Raw genomic sequence first — 15,174 nt, 5'->3', positions numbered from 1 at the left:
AGCTGCTTAAATTGACGCAATTTGCTTCTGAGTCAGGGGGCATTAACTTCTGAGTAAAAAGGATAAAAGTCAACAAGAAGAAAAATGACAACTGCCTATATTTCCTACCATCTCTTTCTGTTGAACTCTAAATGACTGGCTACTTTCTTCCATCGCAGGAGCAAAGTTAGGAGACTGGAATGAGCCACTTCTGGCACCAGATTTACCCTTCACACACACACACACACACACATACAACCAGCTGGTCCTTCTGAAGGAAAGCAGCTCCATTGTTAATACACCCACTTGGCTGTCAAGGCAGCTCTTCTGTGATCTGTCAGGATGACCAGTGCATTGGCTGGGATTTGGTTTTTTTTCAGTGGCTCTAAAGTTCTCAGCATGGCTGAGAGAACATCAGAACTCTACAGTCACTCAAAGCTTTGTTGGTGTGGGAAGCAGAAAGCCCTGGTGACTTGTTTGGAGTCCTTTTGCAAGCCATGGTCTTCTGTTACTAAGCTAAGCTAATAGTGGTTCTGTCCAGATCCTCCTACTCTTCTGTTTCATCATTGGCAATTATGGAATTTCTAGTCAAACCTTTCCTAGTAGAAAATCTGGGCAAAAAACCCCCTACCTCTAACAGGTATGAGTTTACCTCCCTGGTGTTTTTTCTAAAAATTGACAACCTTACTGGACACATCTGAGGGAGAAGGAAAATAAATTTCACTGACCTACAGGTAATGCTTGCACTATATATTCCAATTTATACAAAGCATTAGATGATCGCCTAGGAGTCGTATTGGATCCCAAAATATAACTAGCAAATTGGTCTTGAGTTATAACCTTTGACTTTCTTTTAACATTTTCTGGATTATTTGTGATCTTAAAAGTGGCCAGCAACTCTCGTTACTGGTCACATGCTGTGATAAAATCAGTGTACAGAAGCCTCTTTATTTCTTACTGAAAATAACCTCTTTATTTCTTACTGGAAATAAAAATGTATATGAAAAATACATTATACATTTATGTTCCAAAATATTTAGCTTTACAGTTGTACAAAGGCGTAGATCATGTTTGATAGAACAGGGTTTGAAGCAGAAGGATTCTGATTCATCTTGGCTTCACAGTAAGTCAAGTGGGCAGATATAAAATGCATTGTCCTCAAGTGAAACACCACTCTCAAACCTTGGATCATATTCTGCTACTTCTCACCTTTTCTGAAAAGTAATACCTAAGGTCCAACCCAAAATTTTAGGTATTTCCTTACTGAGTTGAATGTGAGACTGGGGACATATCTCTAGTTTCTGGTAGGAATTTTATAACTGGGGGCCTTCCCTGCAGTCAGGTTGCTACATGTGAACCCTGAAATCTGTCTGAAGAAACCCTTTTATTGGAAGCTAAAAAGTCTTGAATTCTAAATGTATGTGTGTGTCCACGCATATATAGCGAAAAATGGCTTATCTACCAGGTCATTAACATACTTTTTTCAGTAGTTTTAGCCTTTGACTGCACTAAAAGTTAATATTTTATTTCAAAAGGGATTGACAGGACCTGATGGATCACCAGGTCCAGCTGGTCCAAAAGGACAAAAGGTAAGATTAAACTCTTTCATTAGATTTCCTTCCCATTTTTTTCAATCTCCATACTCTTTTATTTAATTATAGGACTGGAGGTGCTTGCCAGTTGCTGAATAATAATAATAATAATAATAATAATAATAATAATAATAATAATAATAATAATAATAATAAGGTGCAATCCCAAAACAACTGGAGCACCACTTTGGCATTGATAAATTCGCCATTAGTCAATTGCAAAAGGCGGCCTTACTAGGAACTGCTTCCATCCTGCAACAATATCTATAATACCATCAAGCATCCACATCTGCCTATCCCATGTCCTTGGTAAGGACTTGATAGGTAGACAAAAATGCCAAATCCAGCCTGAACATCTGGCTGACTGTGCGATGATCAGTAATAATAATAATTTCAGTATGTGAATAAAAATGCCAAATCCAATCTAAATATCTGGCTGACTGTATGATGAACCATAATAACAACCTACCCTTTTTATACATATATACTTCAAGGTGGCAAACATATCTAATTCTCCTTCGTCCTATTTGTCCCACAACCACAACCTTGTGAGGTGACTTGGGCTGAGAGAGATGATTGGCCCAAAGTCACGCACCTGGATTTTCATGTCTAAAGTAGGTCTAGAACCCACAATCTCCTCAATTCTTGTACTCTGCCTTTCCTCTAAACAAAAAGTAACACAAACAAACAAAAACTTGTATAAATGTTTTAAATACTTGAAATGTTGTAACATTTATGATTTTTAGGGTGAAGTGGGCTTGCCTGGAGGCCGTGGACTTCCTGTAAGTCATTGATTTTTTACATGGTGTCTTTTTTAACAACTGGTATTATGAAATATACAGTATTTCCTTAATTATTCTATAAAAACTAGAGCAATTTAAAAAAATACATCTGTAAACCTGGAGGCAGTTTCTGGTCATTTACAAAAGAGCTCAAAAAGTACTCTCCTGTCTTGAAATTGGTAGGATATATTAGTCTTTGTGGTGTTCATATAACTTAATACCAGAAAATAGCTTTGAGTTAATAGCAGAGCTTAAATTCCAGCAGGAAACTGTTCTTAACTGTGAATAAGATTTGATAATAGGGTCTCTTCAGTTGAAGGTGCTGAAATTTCAAACAGGACTTTTGTAAGATCCTCCTCCCTCCCTACTCAATCCAACAAAGGGATTTTACCACTTTTACAAATCAGAGGAACTGTAAAGCAAGCACTAATTGGAAATATATTTAAAATGCATTAAAAGAATTCTAGAATAGGATTCTGGATTGAATAGACACATCTTAAATTGCCTCTGAAAGATGCTCAAAGAAAACTACAAATGTTGGAGAACTACAAAGAAAAAAAGCTTTGTTAGAATTAGTGGTGTAGGGGGAGGGTTACCTTCAAATAAAATTGAATCCCTGCCTTTTAAATAGGCATGTGATGTGTGTAGAAAAAGTCAGGCTTGATCATATGGATATTTTGACATTTTACATCCCACCTGCAGACATACACCTACCTCCCATACTTCTGATTTCACTCTAGCTTTCTCATGGCAACCATTTGCATTTATCATCTTTAACTTTCTTCTCAGATGACACAGCTAAGTCCACATTTCCTCATGTTCTGTGACCTATTTATTATCATAGCCATTTAAGTAAGATGACCTTACAAGGAAACAATAAAAATTAAACATTGCATGGAGATAAATGAAATATGTAAGGAGGGTAAAAAGACCAACACACCTAGTAAATAGACTTTTGTTTGTGGGCTCTTTCTTTTTTAAAAAATTAAAGCTTAATTAAATTAAATGGATACATTTGAACACCATAAGGTTGCTGTGAAATGAAGATAGGGGTATTGTAGAACAGTAGAGCATTTTTATCTACAATACAGTGTAATATACTGTTATTATCTATAAGGAAAGTGAATTATAGTATGATATACTATACCAGACATGTCAAACACAAGGCCCGGGGACCAGATCCAGCCCACAAAGTGGCTTTATGTGGCCCGCAAAGCCATCCTGGAAACAGTGAGGGAACAGCCCCCACCCATTGCCTTCGCCCTGGCCCAGAGACCCTCCTTCTGCCAGAGACCCTCAGAGACCCTCCTTCTGCCAGAGACCCCACTCCTGCCCAGGCCCCCATAGGCACCCTTGATGCGAACGATTTACAGCTGGCCATGCCCACCCAGTAGGCCATACGCACTCTAACCACGCCCACCCAGTAGGCCACGCCCACCCTGGCCATACCCACCCGGCCCCCTGAGGGCAACCGCAATGCTGATGCGGCCCTCAATGAAATTGAGTTTGACACCCCTATACTATACTATATACTATAGTATATATACTATAGAAAGACTTATGAAAAAGTTCTCAAAGAGGCTGGTTTTCCAATAGATTGTGTGTGGTAAGAACTGCCCAGAATATTTGCAACATCTGCCAATTTAAGAAGGCTGAATTGAGGAAAATCAACTTAAATTTTATAAGTGTGTTACATTGGAATCTCTGGAAAAGGAAAAAAAAACTGGTGGAGATGAAATATAAATTGGAGGCCTTTAAAATATACCGCACACTATGAACGATTGTTTCAGTAACTCTGTTGAACAAAACCAAAACCACTGTTTTTGGTGTTTGGTATTTTTCTACTGCATGGGCTAGGTAGCCCATGGCCTCAGCTGCATGGGCTCAGCCTACTTCATCATGAAGTTATAAGCAACACCTTTGCCATAATAATGAGAATATCATGGCATTGTATAAATCAATTTACAAAGCACAATATGGGTGAAAAAAGCATAGGTAAAATGAAAGTAAGGCAGGCACTCATCATGAAATCCTGGTGTTGGCTGGGTCATTATGTCATATTATCTGGCAGAAATACAGCATTTGTATATTTCTTTCTTTATTAATACAATATTTTGTAGACTACGTACTTCCCACGGTTCAAAGTGGATTATATGATGAGCAAGAAAAGCCTAAAATACAAATATCTGCCTCCTCACATGAACTCACTCAAAGTAACCCTATCACACTGGTCTCCAAATACCCAGTGGAAGAATAAGGCATAAATCCTTTTGAAAGGGTAGGATGTTATTTATTTCTGTGCCTCTGGAAGGAAGGTGTTCTGATTAATAGAGGCAGCCGCAAAGAAGTCAGATCAGCAGGACTCACCCTCTTCATTTCATGGAGGGTGGAAATGATCAGCATTCCCCTTTCAAGGAATGCTCAAGATTTGATATGGGAGAGGTGGTTTTCTAAATACCTGAGAAATAATCTGGCACTGCCCACAATGAAGAAATGGTTGGTGAAGATGGTGGAACTTTCAGAGATGGCCAAACTGACCTCTTTGATTAGAGAGAAGACAACATCCACATTTACTGCTGACTAGAAACTTTTTATGGATTTTCTGAATGAAGCAGAAGATGTATTATTTATGGCTTTGCTGATTAGAAAAAGAAGACAGTAGAAAAAAAAGAGAGCTTTTCTTTTTGGAGATCACAGTGTAGAAGGTAATTTGAAAATTGCAGATATTTGCTGGAAAAAAATTGGAAGCTACTTCTTTCTATATTTTTCATTTTTTCTTTTTGCAGTTTTGTCATTTTCCTTTCTTTCTTTCTTTGCTTTGCTTCTTAATTAGCTCTGGTTAGTTTTTAATCTTCTTTTCAAAATTTTTAATAAAATTATACAAAAAAGAGAGAAATGATTCTTTGTAGGTGATAATCAGCGCTTTGAATTGAACCTGGAAGCAAATGGGTAACCAATGCAATATGAGGTGCTACATGGCTTGGCTCTTTCTCCTCATGCTGTTTAACATCATGAAATTGCTGGGGGGAAGTAATCTGTCAATTTGGTGTGATCAGTGTGATGGAGATATACATCACTATCCCATACCAGGTCAGAGTGCCGTTGACATTTCACCACTAGCATTCTCTTAGGAGAGATAACCATCAGGAACACCATTAGAAATATCTTCTAATTCATTGTTGTCAGTAATTAAAACCATTTTCCCATGCTGCAATTTGTTTATTAAAATGAAATTTTGGACCAATGTGTCCCAGAGGAGCTACTGAGGGATAGAATTTTTTTTTCCAGTTTCAACCCTGATGAGCTCTTTCATCAGACTGAACAAACGACCATTCCTCTCTGCACACAAAGTGACCTGAACCACCTCACCAGGAAGGAGCGGAGCGGAGATGGTGAACCTTGTGGACTTGGTGTGTCAAAAATTCAGAAAAAGCCTAATCTGACTTTGCTGGCACATCATACCCCTCAAACAAAAGAGAAATAATTCTCTCTCCCCGCCCCCTTCCCATCTAGGCCTTCCCTGAACAACGGCACTTGTCAGTAGGGATGAGCCTGGGCCTTGACTTCAGCCCTAGCACCTCTCAAAAAAGCTACCTTGTGCTGTTTCCCAAGGCATGTGAGGCTGTCCCATGGCCCAGCGCTCCCCAGAATTTGCCATGTTACTTCAGCCAGTATTGTCTTTCTGTCAACAGGGTCCTGCGACCTACCTGAGGTTATTCTGGGTCCCACAAGTCCTTTGTTCTTGAAGCAACTTTGAAAAATGCTCTTCCATGGCCTCTGAACTGTGCAAAAGCACAGCCTGTTCTTGCACAGGTTTTTTTTTTTTTTGAGCCTCTGGATGCCGTGTGAAAGTTCTATTATCTTGCAGGAGCTCTAAATTGCACGAAAACAGGTTGTGTTTTTGAGAATAGTTGTTGGGTGTTGGTGAATAGAATATAAAATCATAAGGATGGAAGAGACCTTGAAGGTCTTCTAGTCCAGCCCCCTGATCAAGGCAAGAGACCTTGTACCACCCCAGTTAAATGGTTATCTAGTCTACTTTTGAAAATCTCCAGTGATGGAGCACCCAAGACTCCAAGAGGCAAGCTATTCCATTGATGAATCAGTCTTTCTGTCAGGAAATTCCACCTTAGTTGCTTCTTCTCCTACTTGCTGGTGCTTTAGACAATAAGTCAATCCCCTCTTCTCTGATTGCTGAAATGTGAATGTTGGCATGTCACCCAAAACATCATGGCATGTCATCTTTGACACATGTATCATAGGTTCACCATCACTGCTTCCATTCCCCACCCTCACAGATCATTCAGAAGGGTATTATGGTCAATATTTACTAGAGGAGTACCATACCAAAAGACATACAACAGCCAGCAGCAACTGCAGCAGACTGCAAATGAATTGATCCCCTTTGTTTGCGTAATGTACTATATGAGGATGGCAATGCTCATGGGGTTCAGGCTGTAGAGCCATTAGGGATGAAATGGAAAAAAATATATCCATCTGTAGCTCTTCTGGTTGAAAGCTTCACTTCAGTAAAAAAAAAGGAAGCATGGAAAATGTCAGTATTTCAAACAAAGGATTAGGGGAGATCTTTCACATTGACTGTGAAGTCAACATTGCTTTCAATGCTTGGGTCCATTCTAGCTTCTTGTAAGCTTTGGATAGCGGAGTCCTTGTCTAGCCTCCTTCCTTTGGGTAAAGAAGACAGACTTTTGTGTCTTGTAAATAAATGTCAAAACAATCCAGAATAAGCTTTCTCCTCATTGTTGCCTGTGGAAAAATATGGTCATTTCTAGGATAGTGTGGCAAGAACAGTGAAACTTGCATTATAGTTTTAAGCATAGATTAATCAAGCAAGAAAACTGTTTTGTCTGCTCTAAATTATCACATTCAACATCTGTCTCAAAGATAATGGAAATGGCTTGAAATTCTTTGCTAACTCAACAAACTGGAGAGATGAAAACAATATTTTATGTTCCCAGTTAAAAATGTTGCTGTTTGTTTTTCCATTCTGTATATTTCTACAATTGCTCTGAGTTGAAAACTAAATATATAAAAATAATAATTAGAAAACTGTTTTTTTTTCTATTTTAGGGAAAAGGAATTCCTGGACCACCTGTGAGTGCATTTGTTGTTGTTCTTTGAAACAGTCTGCACACACCCATTGACTGTCTCAACAAACCCCCAGTTTTCTTGGCAACATTTTCAGAAGTGGTTTGCCATTGCTTCCTTGTTAGAGTTGAGAAAAAGTGACAGGGTCAAAAATCACCCAGTTGGCTTCATCCTTAAAGCAGGACTAAAATCATGGTCTTTCAGTTTCTAGTTTGGTGCCTTTAACCATTCCTGCATACCCAAACCAACCCTCAAACAGAATGTAATCAGCCATACATAATTAATTGTATAGCCAAACCACAAAAAAAATTAAATGAGGTTCATATTTGTTTGTGTTATTTCTCCCTTTGGATTGTCTGTCACAGACTGGTGTGTTTCACCCTCAGCTTATCCCACCAATGGTCACGCCAGCTAGAAATGCTGCTTTGACTCATATTAAACTCTTCTGTTTAAGAAAAAAAATCATTCCTTGGATTGGTCTATTTTTCAAAGTAGGGGATGGTTAGCCTTTGGATAGCCCCAGCACTGTTTTTATGGTCCAAGCTTTTTGCATATTTCGGAAGGGAACTTTTAAAGAGATGATTCAGGGCCTTAACTCTTGCTAAAGCTTAAGACATCAATTTCACTCTTTAAAAAAAGCAATACTCCCAAATGTTGGATAAGATTACTCTCCCTTAGTTTGGGGCATTTGGAGGGCAAAATAGGTACATAAGTCAAAATAAGACATAAGTCAGATATTTTGTCTCTTTAAACCCTTTAAACCGTTACTCCATGCACCCATCCTTTGCTGCTCTTGAGAGATTAAAAAATTATTAATGATAATATAGTACAGGCCTTGGTTACAAGAAAGTTGCCAATCCCTGTTATGAGAAGTTTAATTAGTTTCTATCTTTTTTCCCAATACAGGGTCCTCCTGGTATAGGAGGACTTCCTGGAGAAGTGGGAAGAGTTGGGCCGCCTGTGAGTACTTTGTTCCATATTCCATTAAATCATTGATTAATATTTGCCTGCTTGTTAAAGCTTGTACCATGCTTTTTGGAAAGACATCCCTCGGGAATGACTTGACACATTGATTACACCTGAATGCACTAAAATGAACCTGCCCTTGAGGTCTATCTTTGAAGGTTTGTTCCAGCTGTAAATATGTATTAGCAATCCCAAACTTGATAATTTTCAGATGTTTAGTTGTAGCCAAAATGTCCAACCAGCACAGAGGGCAACAGATTGTGGAAATCTGCTGTTGATATGGTTCTTTGCAATAGGATGTCACCAATATTATGACTATGTCCAAGAGAAGATTCATACTTTACCTTTAGTCCATTGCCTATTGTCCTCTGTGGAATAAGTAGACCATTGGTTTAATGGTCAGCTCTTATTATATTTGTTATATTCTACTAAAATTGCGTAAGAAGCTTTTCTTAATTCCTATAAGTAGCATTTACTGGAACTCAACTGAATACAGACTAGTTTAGATAGGTTAACATTTTCTCGTGTGGTGAAGTCTCATCTGGGAATATTACTTTACAATTACTGTACAACTAGTCATTCCTATGACTGCTTATACGGAGAATAAAGGTTTTACAGCTCATTCCAACTGGTGCAAATTAAAAAGCAAATCCAATTAAGTCCAGCTTTTCCTCCCAAATAACTGCACGTGCAAATGATGTGTGATATTTATTTATTGGGGATTGTAATGAATGATGTCTTTCAAAATTTCATAAATTAATCTGCCCATTCTGAAACACCCATTTCTTTGGAATTATTGGTTTTCCTATCTTTATCTATGCACTTCAATAATTTAAAGGTGTACATTTAAGGGATTTCACATAAAAATAAGACAGCTTCATATATATCAGTTGAGAGATAAAAGTAATGAAAGGGACGAATGGTTTGAATCTCTTTTGCTCTTGCCATTTACACTTCTTTTCTTATTCTGTGCCATCAGAATTTTGTTCTGTCCTAGAACATTTTTGCTGGCTAATATAACCAATGTAGAGATTATTTGATTTTTCACTATCCTTTCTTCTAAGGGACTTGGATACACAGCTTATTTTTATGTGCTTGTGACACTGTTTAGGGTGATCCTGGAAGGAGAGGTCCTGCAGGAGTGCCGGGACCCCCAGGGCCGAGGGTAAGTTTGCAGTAGTGATACTGAACATAAGAAGTGTTTCAAAGTAAGTCCTCCTTCCCCAATTCATTTAAAGCAATTTGTATGATACTGTAGGGTAAAGGAATGGTAGAAAATATATGAAGGCTGCCCATGTTCATAGATGATCCCATTTATGTTAAATGAAGACCAAAAGCTAGAAAATTGCTTCTTCTACATGGCAGAAGCCCAGTATGAATGGAGAACGCAATCCTGAACTGAAAAAATTCCAAAGGCACACTGCAATCATATAGGGAATGAGGTCCTACATTTTTCACTATTGGTTCTGTCTGGGAATTTAAATAGGTCTTCTGCTGGTGGTGGAAGATAACTCTGGACCTTATAAAAAGCTCCTTTACTGCATTTGTGGATCTGTACCAACAGCCTTATTAATTCAAATTCAACTCAATGCTTTACAATATTCATGGCAATCCTAATTATAAACTTTGCTAATCTACTTCAGGGAACAGTTAGCCAGCATGGTGGAGATCCACTGGTAAGATATTTATCTTCCTTTTTATGGATGATTGATACCCTCCTGGGCTTCCGGAAAGCCCTTAAGGCCTGGCTCTATTCCCAGGTCTGGGGTTAATGTGGTTGTAATTTACATGGATGGGGGCTGTCATATTTTTATACTGGAGGCTGTCCTATTTTTATACTGTTTGTACCATTGGGCATCTAGTTGTTTTGTGCAAAAAGCATGTTTATGTGGGTCTTAATTGTTTTAGAGGAGGCATGGGAATTGTCTCTACGTGATTTTTGTAAACTGCCCAGCGCCTTCGAGAGTGGACAGCCATACTAATTAAATTATATTAAATTAGTAAACAGCTTTTCTCTCATCAGACTTCTCCTTATTAATGAAATTCATTGCTTCATTTTTTTAGTGTCCAAATACTTGCACACCTGGCCATCCAGGATTTGCTGGAATGATGGGCATGAAGGTAGGAGAAGGGATGGGAGTGATACATTCTGGGTATGACTGGATATTGGTTGGATGTTGATAAGTTTCAAGAGATGTTACAGCAGTACCACAACAATCTGGAGTTAAGGTTAAACTTCACTGGAACATGAAAGTAATATTTATTATATGAAAACCATTTAACAATTTATTAAATGCTAGCTTGGGTGATAGTACTATGGGTAAATGCTGCGAGAAGATCGCACAGACTGACCACAAATGCAGTATAACAAAGTAGCAATCATGCTGCAATGAATACCTGCAGGCAACAACTGGTGGGATCACAAAATAGACAAACTAATAGAAAATGGAAAAAAGGGCTTCAAACAAACATCTACCACATAACATAGATTTAACAAATGTCAACAAGAAAGACAAAAAAAATCTGAGCAGTTGGAAGTTGCAGTACCTGGAGACAGCAAAATTGAAGAGAAAGAACTGGAGAAAATCACAGAATACAAAGGCCTGCAAATAGAAATAGAATGACTGTGGCAAAAGAAAGCAGAGATAATAATAATAATAATAATAATAATAATAATAATAATAATAATAATAATAATAATAATAATAATAATAATAATAATAATAATTTTATTTATATACCGCCCTTCTCCCGAAGGACTCAGGGTGGTGAACAGGGCAAATATGTAAAAAATACAAAAATACAAAAGTTAAAAAGGAATTAAATATATGCCCACTAAAAACAGTAAATACAAATATTAAAATAACAATAAGAGACCCCACCCATCCCCCATCAGGCCAGGCCGGCTTGTTCAAATAAGAATGTCTTTAGATCGCGACGGAAGGAGCGAAGGTCGGGCGCCATCCGGAGCTCAACCGGTAACCGATTCCATAGCTCCGGGGCGCCCACAGAGAAGGACCTCCCCCTGGGGGCCACCAATCGACATTCTCTGATCGGTGGCACCCTGAGGAGGCCCTCTCTGTGGGAACGCACAGGGCGGAGGGAAGTAGATGCCGGCAGCAGGTGTTCCCTAAGGTACTCCGGACCCATGCCATGTAGGGCCTTAAACACCATTACCAGTACCTTGAATCTCACCCGGAAGACAACTGGTAACCAATGCAGCTCACGGAGCAGGGGTGTAACAGGAACCTTGGATACAATGCCAAAACAACTGGAGCCATACTTGAACACTATTGGCATTGACAAAATCACCATCAGTCAATTGCAAAGGCAGCTTTTACTTGGAACAGCTTACATCCTGCAACAATACCTTTAACACCATCAAACAACATCTGCCTATCTTGGGTTCTTGAGAAGGACTCAAAAGGTGGATAAAAAATGCCATATCCACTCTAAACATTTGGCTGATTGTGTGACCAAGCATAATAACAACAATAGATGGTCCCATTAACTGCATCCAGTTTTGGTCACCACGATGTAAAAAAGATGTTAAGACTCTTGAAAGAGTACAGAGAAGGGCAACAAAGATGATTAGGGGACTGAAGGCCAAAACATATAAGGAATGGTTGCTGGAATTGGGTATGTCTAGTTTAATGAAGAGAAGGACTAGGGGTAACATGATAGCAGTGTTCCAATATCTCAGGGGCTGCCACAAAGAAGAGGGAGTCAAGCTATTCTCCAAAGCACCAGAAGGCAAGACAAGAAACAATGGGTGGAAACTGAACAAAGAGAGAAGCAACCTAGAACTAAAGATAAAATTCCTGACAGTTAAAACAATTAATCAGTGGAACAACTTGTCTCCAGAAGTTGTGGATGATCCAACACTGGAAGCTTTTAAGAAGAGGCTGGACAGCCATTTGTCTGAAATGGTATAGAGTTTCCTGCCTGAGCAGGGGGTTGGACTAGAAGACCTCCAAAGTCACTTTCAACTGTATTATTCTGTTCTGTTAACTCTTGGGGATTGATACTGACCACTTTGGAGAACTCTGATTTATATGTTTTAATCCCAACTTCTCCAACCTGATATCCTCCAACTATATTAGGTTACACTACACGTCTGATTTTGGGTTAAGAGTTGAGGTCCAAGACATCTGGAGGGCATCAGATTGGGAAAATAACTGATTTCACATAGATAAAATATCCCAACCATTGCTTTTAATAGGCAATGTTTCTGGTGGCATATTTAGCATCAGTGAAAATATATTTGCCTTATATTTTAGGGTCACAAAGGAGCAAAAGGTGAGAGTGGTGAACCAGGAAAGCAAGGCTTTAAGGTAAGAATGTTACTGCATGCAAATCAACTGGAACAATTATGGTTTATGGAGGAAGAATGTTTAACTTTGGTGTGTATTTAAGAAAGGAATAGTAATAATCTTCTTAAAATTAATCTTAGCATTTCTCCATTATTTTCATAGCACTCAGTTGCAGCAGCTAATGATGGCCCTGTGACTCACGAAATTGTTAAAAATAATGTACTTTGCTTTGTTTTGCTTTTTATGACATGCGAACAAATCTTGTGATTTGTAAACTATAGTTTATGTTTTAGCATATAGTTTGTTCAGTCAACCCTAGCTGAAAGCAGTAATGATTTAGTGTGATATTGTATACCATCAGCTTTTCATCTCCTTTATTGCCTGGTTACAGTCTTTCTCAAATAAGTCAGCCCTATTTAATGTGTGCCGCCTCCACGCTTACATAGATGGGAAATACATAAATAACACAATTCATAATATTGAGAGAAACAGAATAAATTGTGTATGCTAATTTTTAGAATGTGTTATTTACTAACTTGTGCCATGTATATTTTTTAGGGAGAAGAAGGTGAACAAGGACGAATAGGTGACATTGGAGATCTGGGGCCTCCAGTAAAGTATTTCTTTTTATTTAAGTTTTTAGTTAGGTCTCATTATATTCAGATTTAAGGAACTAAATGAAGCCAATAGCCATCTACCCAGTGGTGGGATTCAAATATCTGAACAACCGGTTCTCTTATTGGATGCAGGCCTGGGCCTCCAAGGACTTCCAGAGGTGGCATCCATGCACTTCCAGTGGGCCATTCTAGGCCTAGGAGGCCTTCTCCAGGCCTCCGAGGCCTAGCCTGAACTTCCAGAAGCAGTGTGCATTTAGCTGGTTCTCCGAAGTCAGCAAAATTTAGCTATCAGTTCTGCCGAACCGGTGTGAACCAGCTGAATCCCACCACTGCAGCTACCTCTTATCACTATAAGTTCCTGATCCAACTATGTTGTCATGACTGTTATCATGATCAAACTAATGTGAGTCATTTTTCTCCTGGGTTCAGTACTAATTGAAACCAGAATTACCTGAATTTTTCTTCTGCACATTCCGTGTTAAAATCAATTGCTTAATTTATTACCTGTCTTGCACCAGATCAAAAGGATAACACTAAATGGGAAGGCCATTGACAATAGGAATAAGGAAACTGACAGCTGGATGATATGAGAAGTAGGATGCCTGAGCCCTAGTCTTCTTCCTATACAGGTAGTCCTCAACATATGACCTCAACTGAGCCCAAAATTTCCATCGTTAAGCAGAACAGAGGTTAAGTGAGTTTTACCCAGTGGTGGGATTCAATTATGTGAACAACCAGTTCTCTGTGTGGATGCTGCTTCCAGAAGTCCATTCTGGGCCTGGGCAACAAAAAGTAGCTACCAGTTCTGCCAAACTGGTGTGAAATGGCTAAATCCCACCATTGGTTTTACTCCATTTTATGATCTTTCTTGCCACAGTTGTTACGTGAACCACTGCAGTTGTTAAGTTGGTAATATGGTTGTTAAATGAAGCTGGCTTCCCCACTAACTTTGCTTGTCAGAAGGTCACAAAAGGGGACAGCGTGACCTTCAGGAACTTGCAATCGTCATAAATACGTCCCAGTTGCCAAGCATCTGAATTTTGATCATGTGACCGTGAGGACGTTGCAACGGTCGTGAGTGTGAAAAACGGCCACAAATCACTTGACAGTGCCATTGTAACTTTAAATGGTGACTAAACGGATGGTTGTAAGTTGAGGACTACCTGCAGTGCCAAAGTATGTGTGTTGATGACTGCTTCTTTAGACTTAACTGCAAGCACTTTCACACACCACACCAATCAAAAGCAGTTCACACAAATGATAAATAATAAATTATAAGGTGCATCTAATAATAATATATGATGTAAAATTAAAGTAAAATGTCATTAGTTGCTTCTCCATCTAAGTATAACCAACTTTTCATAATCTTCCAAATAATAGCAAAAAGGAAGATGATTTTATTTCTGGGAGTTGATTTCACAAAAGATGACTCACAGTTCATTATTTCAGAAGTACTGAGTTCATACAGATGGAGACAGAAAAACATGTACAATGTTTAAGACTTTGTTGTTGTTCAGTTGCTAAGTCATGTCCAACTCTTTGCAATTCCATGGACCATAGCAGACGAGGCCTCCCTGTCCCTCACTTTCTCCTTTCTCCCAAATTCATGTTCATTGCATCAATAACACTATCTAACCGTCTCATCCTCTGTCGTCTCCTTCTCCTTTTGCCTTCTATCTTTCCCAACATCAGGTTGTTGTTGTGTTTTTTTTTCCATTTTCTCTTCTCATTAGGTGGCTAAAGCATTTGTGCTTTAGCTTCAGTATCTATCCTTCCAAATATCAGTCAGGGTTAATTTCCTTAGGCCTTTGGAATT

At 38.7% G+C, this 15,174-nt stretch overlaps 1 protein-coding gene across 1 annotated transcript in view; it reads left to right on the top strand.

Moving 5' to 3' along the window:
* COL9A1 (collagen type IX alpha 1 chain) overlaps positions 1–15,174 on the top strand; it is a gene marked incomplete at its 3' end in the record, with an annotated part of 97,506 nt that overhangs the window by 35,127 nt on the left and 47,205 nt on the right. The window contains exons 11-19 of the mRNA XM_083350620.1: positions 1,515–1,568; positions 2,318–2,353; positions 7,445–7,468; positions 8,369–8,422; positions 9,540–9,593; positions 10,072–10,104; positions 10,493–10,549; positions 12,709–12,762; positions 13,300–13,353. Coding sequence (XP_083206746.1) covers positions 1,515–1,568; positions 2,318–2,353; positions 7,445–7,468; positions 8,369–8,422; positions 9,540–9,593; positions 10,072–10,104; positions 10,493–10,549; positions 12,709–12,762; positions 13,300–13,353 — 420 coding nt within the window. The remainder of the gene's footprint in view (positions 1–1,514; positions 1,569–2,317; positions 2,354–7,444; positions 7,469–8,368; positions 8,423–9,539; positions 9,594–10,071; positions 10,105–10,492; positions 10,550–12,708; positions 12,763–13,299; positions 13,354–15,174) is intronic.

Source organism: Vipera ursinii (genome assembly GCF_947247035.1).
Source record: "Vipera ursinii genome assembly, chromosome: 1".
In the NCBI taxonomy this organism is placed as follows: Eukaryota; Metazoa; Chordata; class Lepidosauria; order Squamata; family Viperidae; genus Vipera; species Vipera ursinii.
Note: the sequence above shows the minus strand (reverse complement) of the source record. Positions and strands in the feature narration are given on the sequence as shown.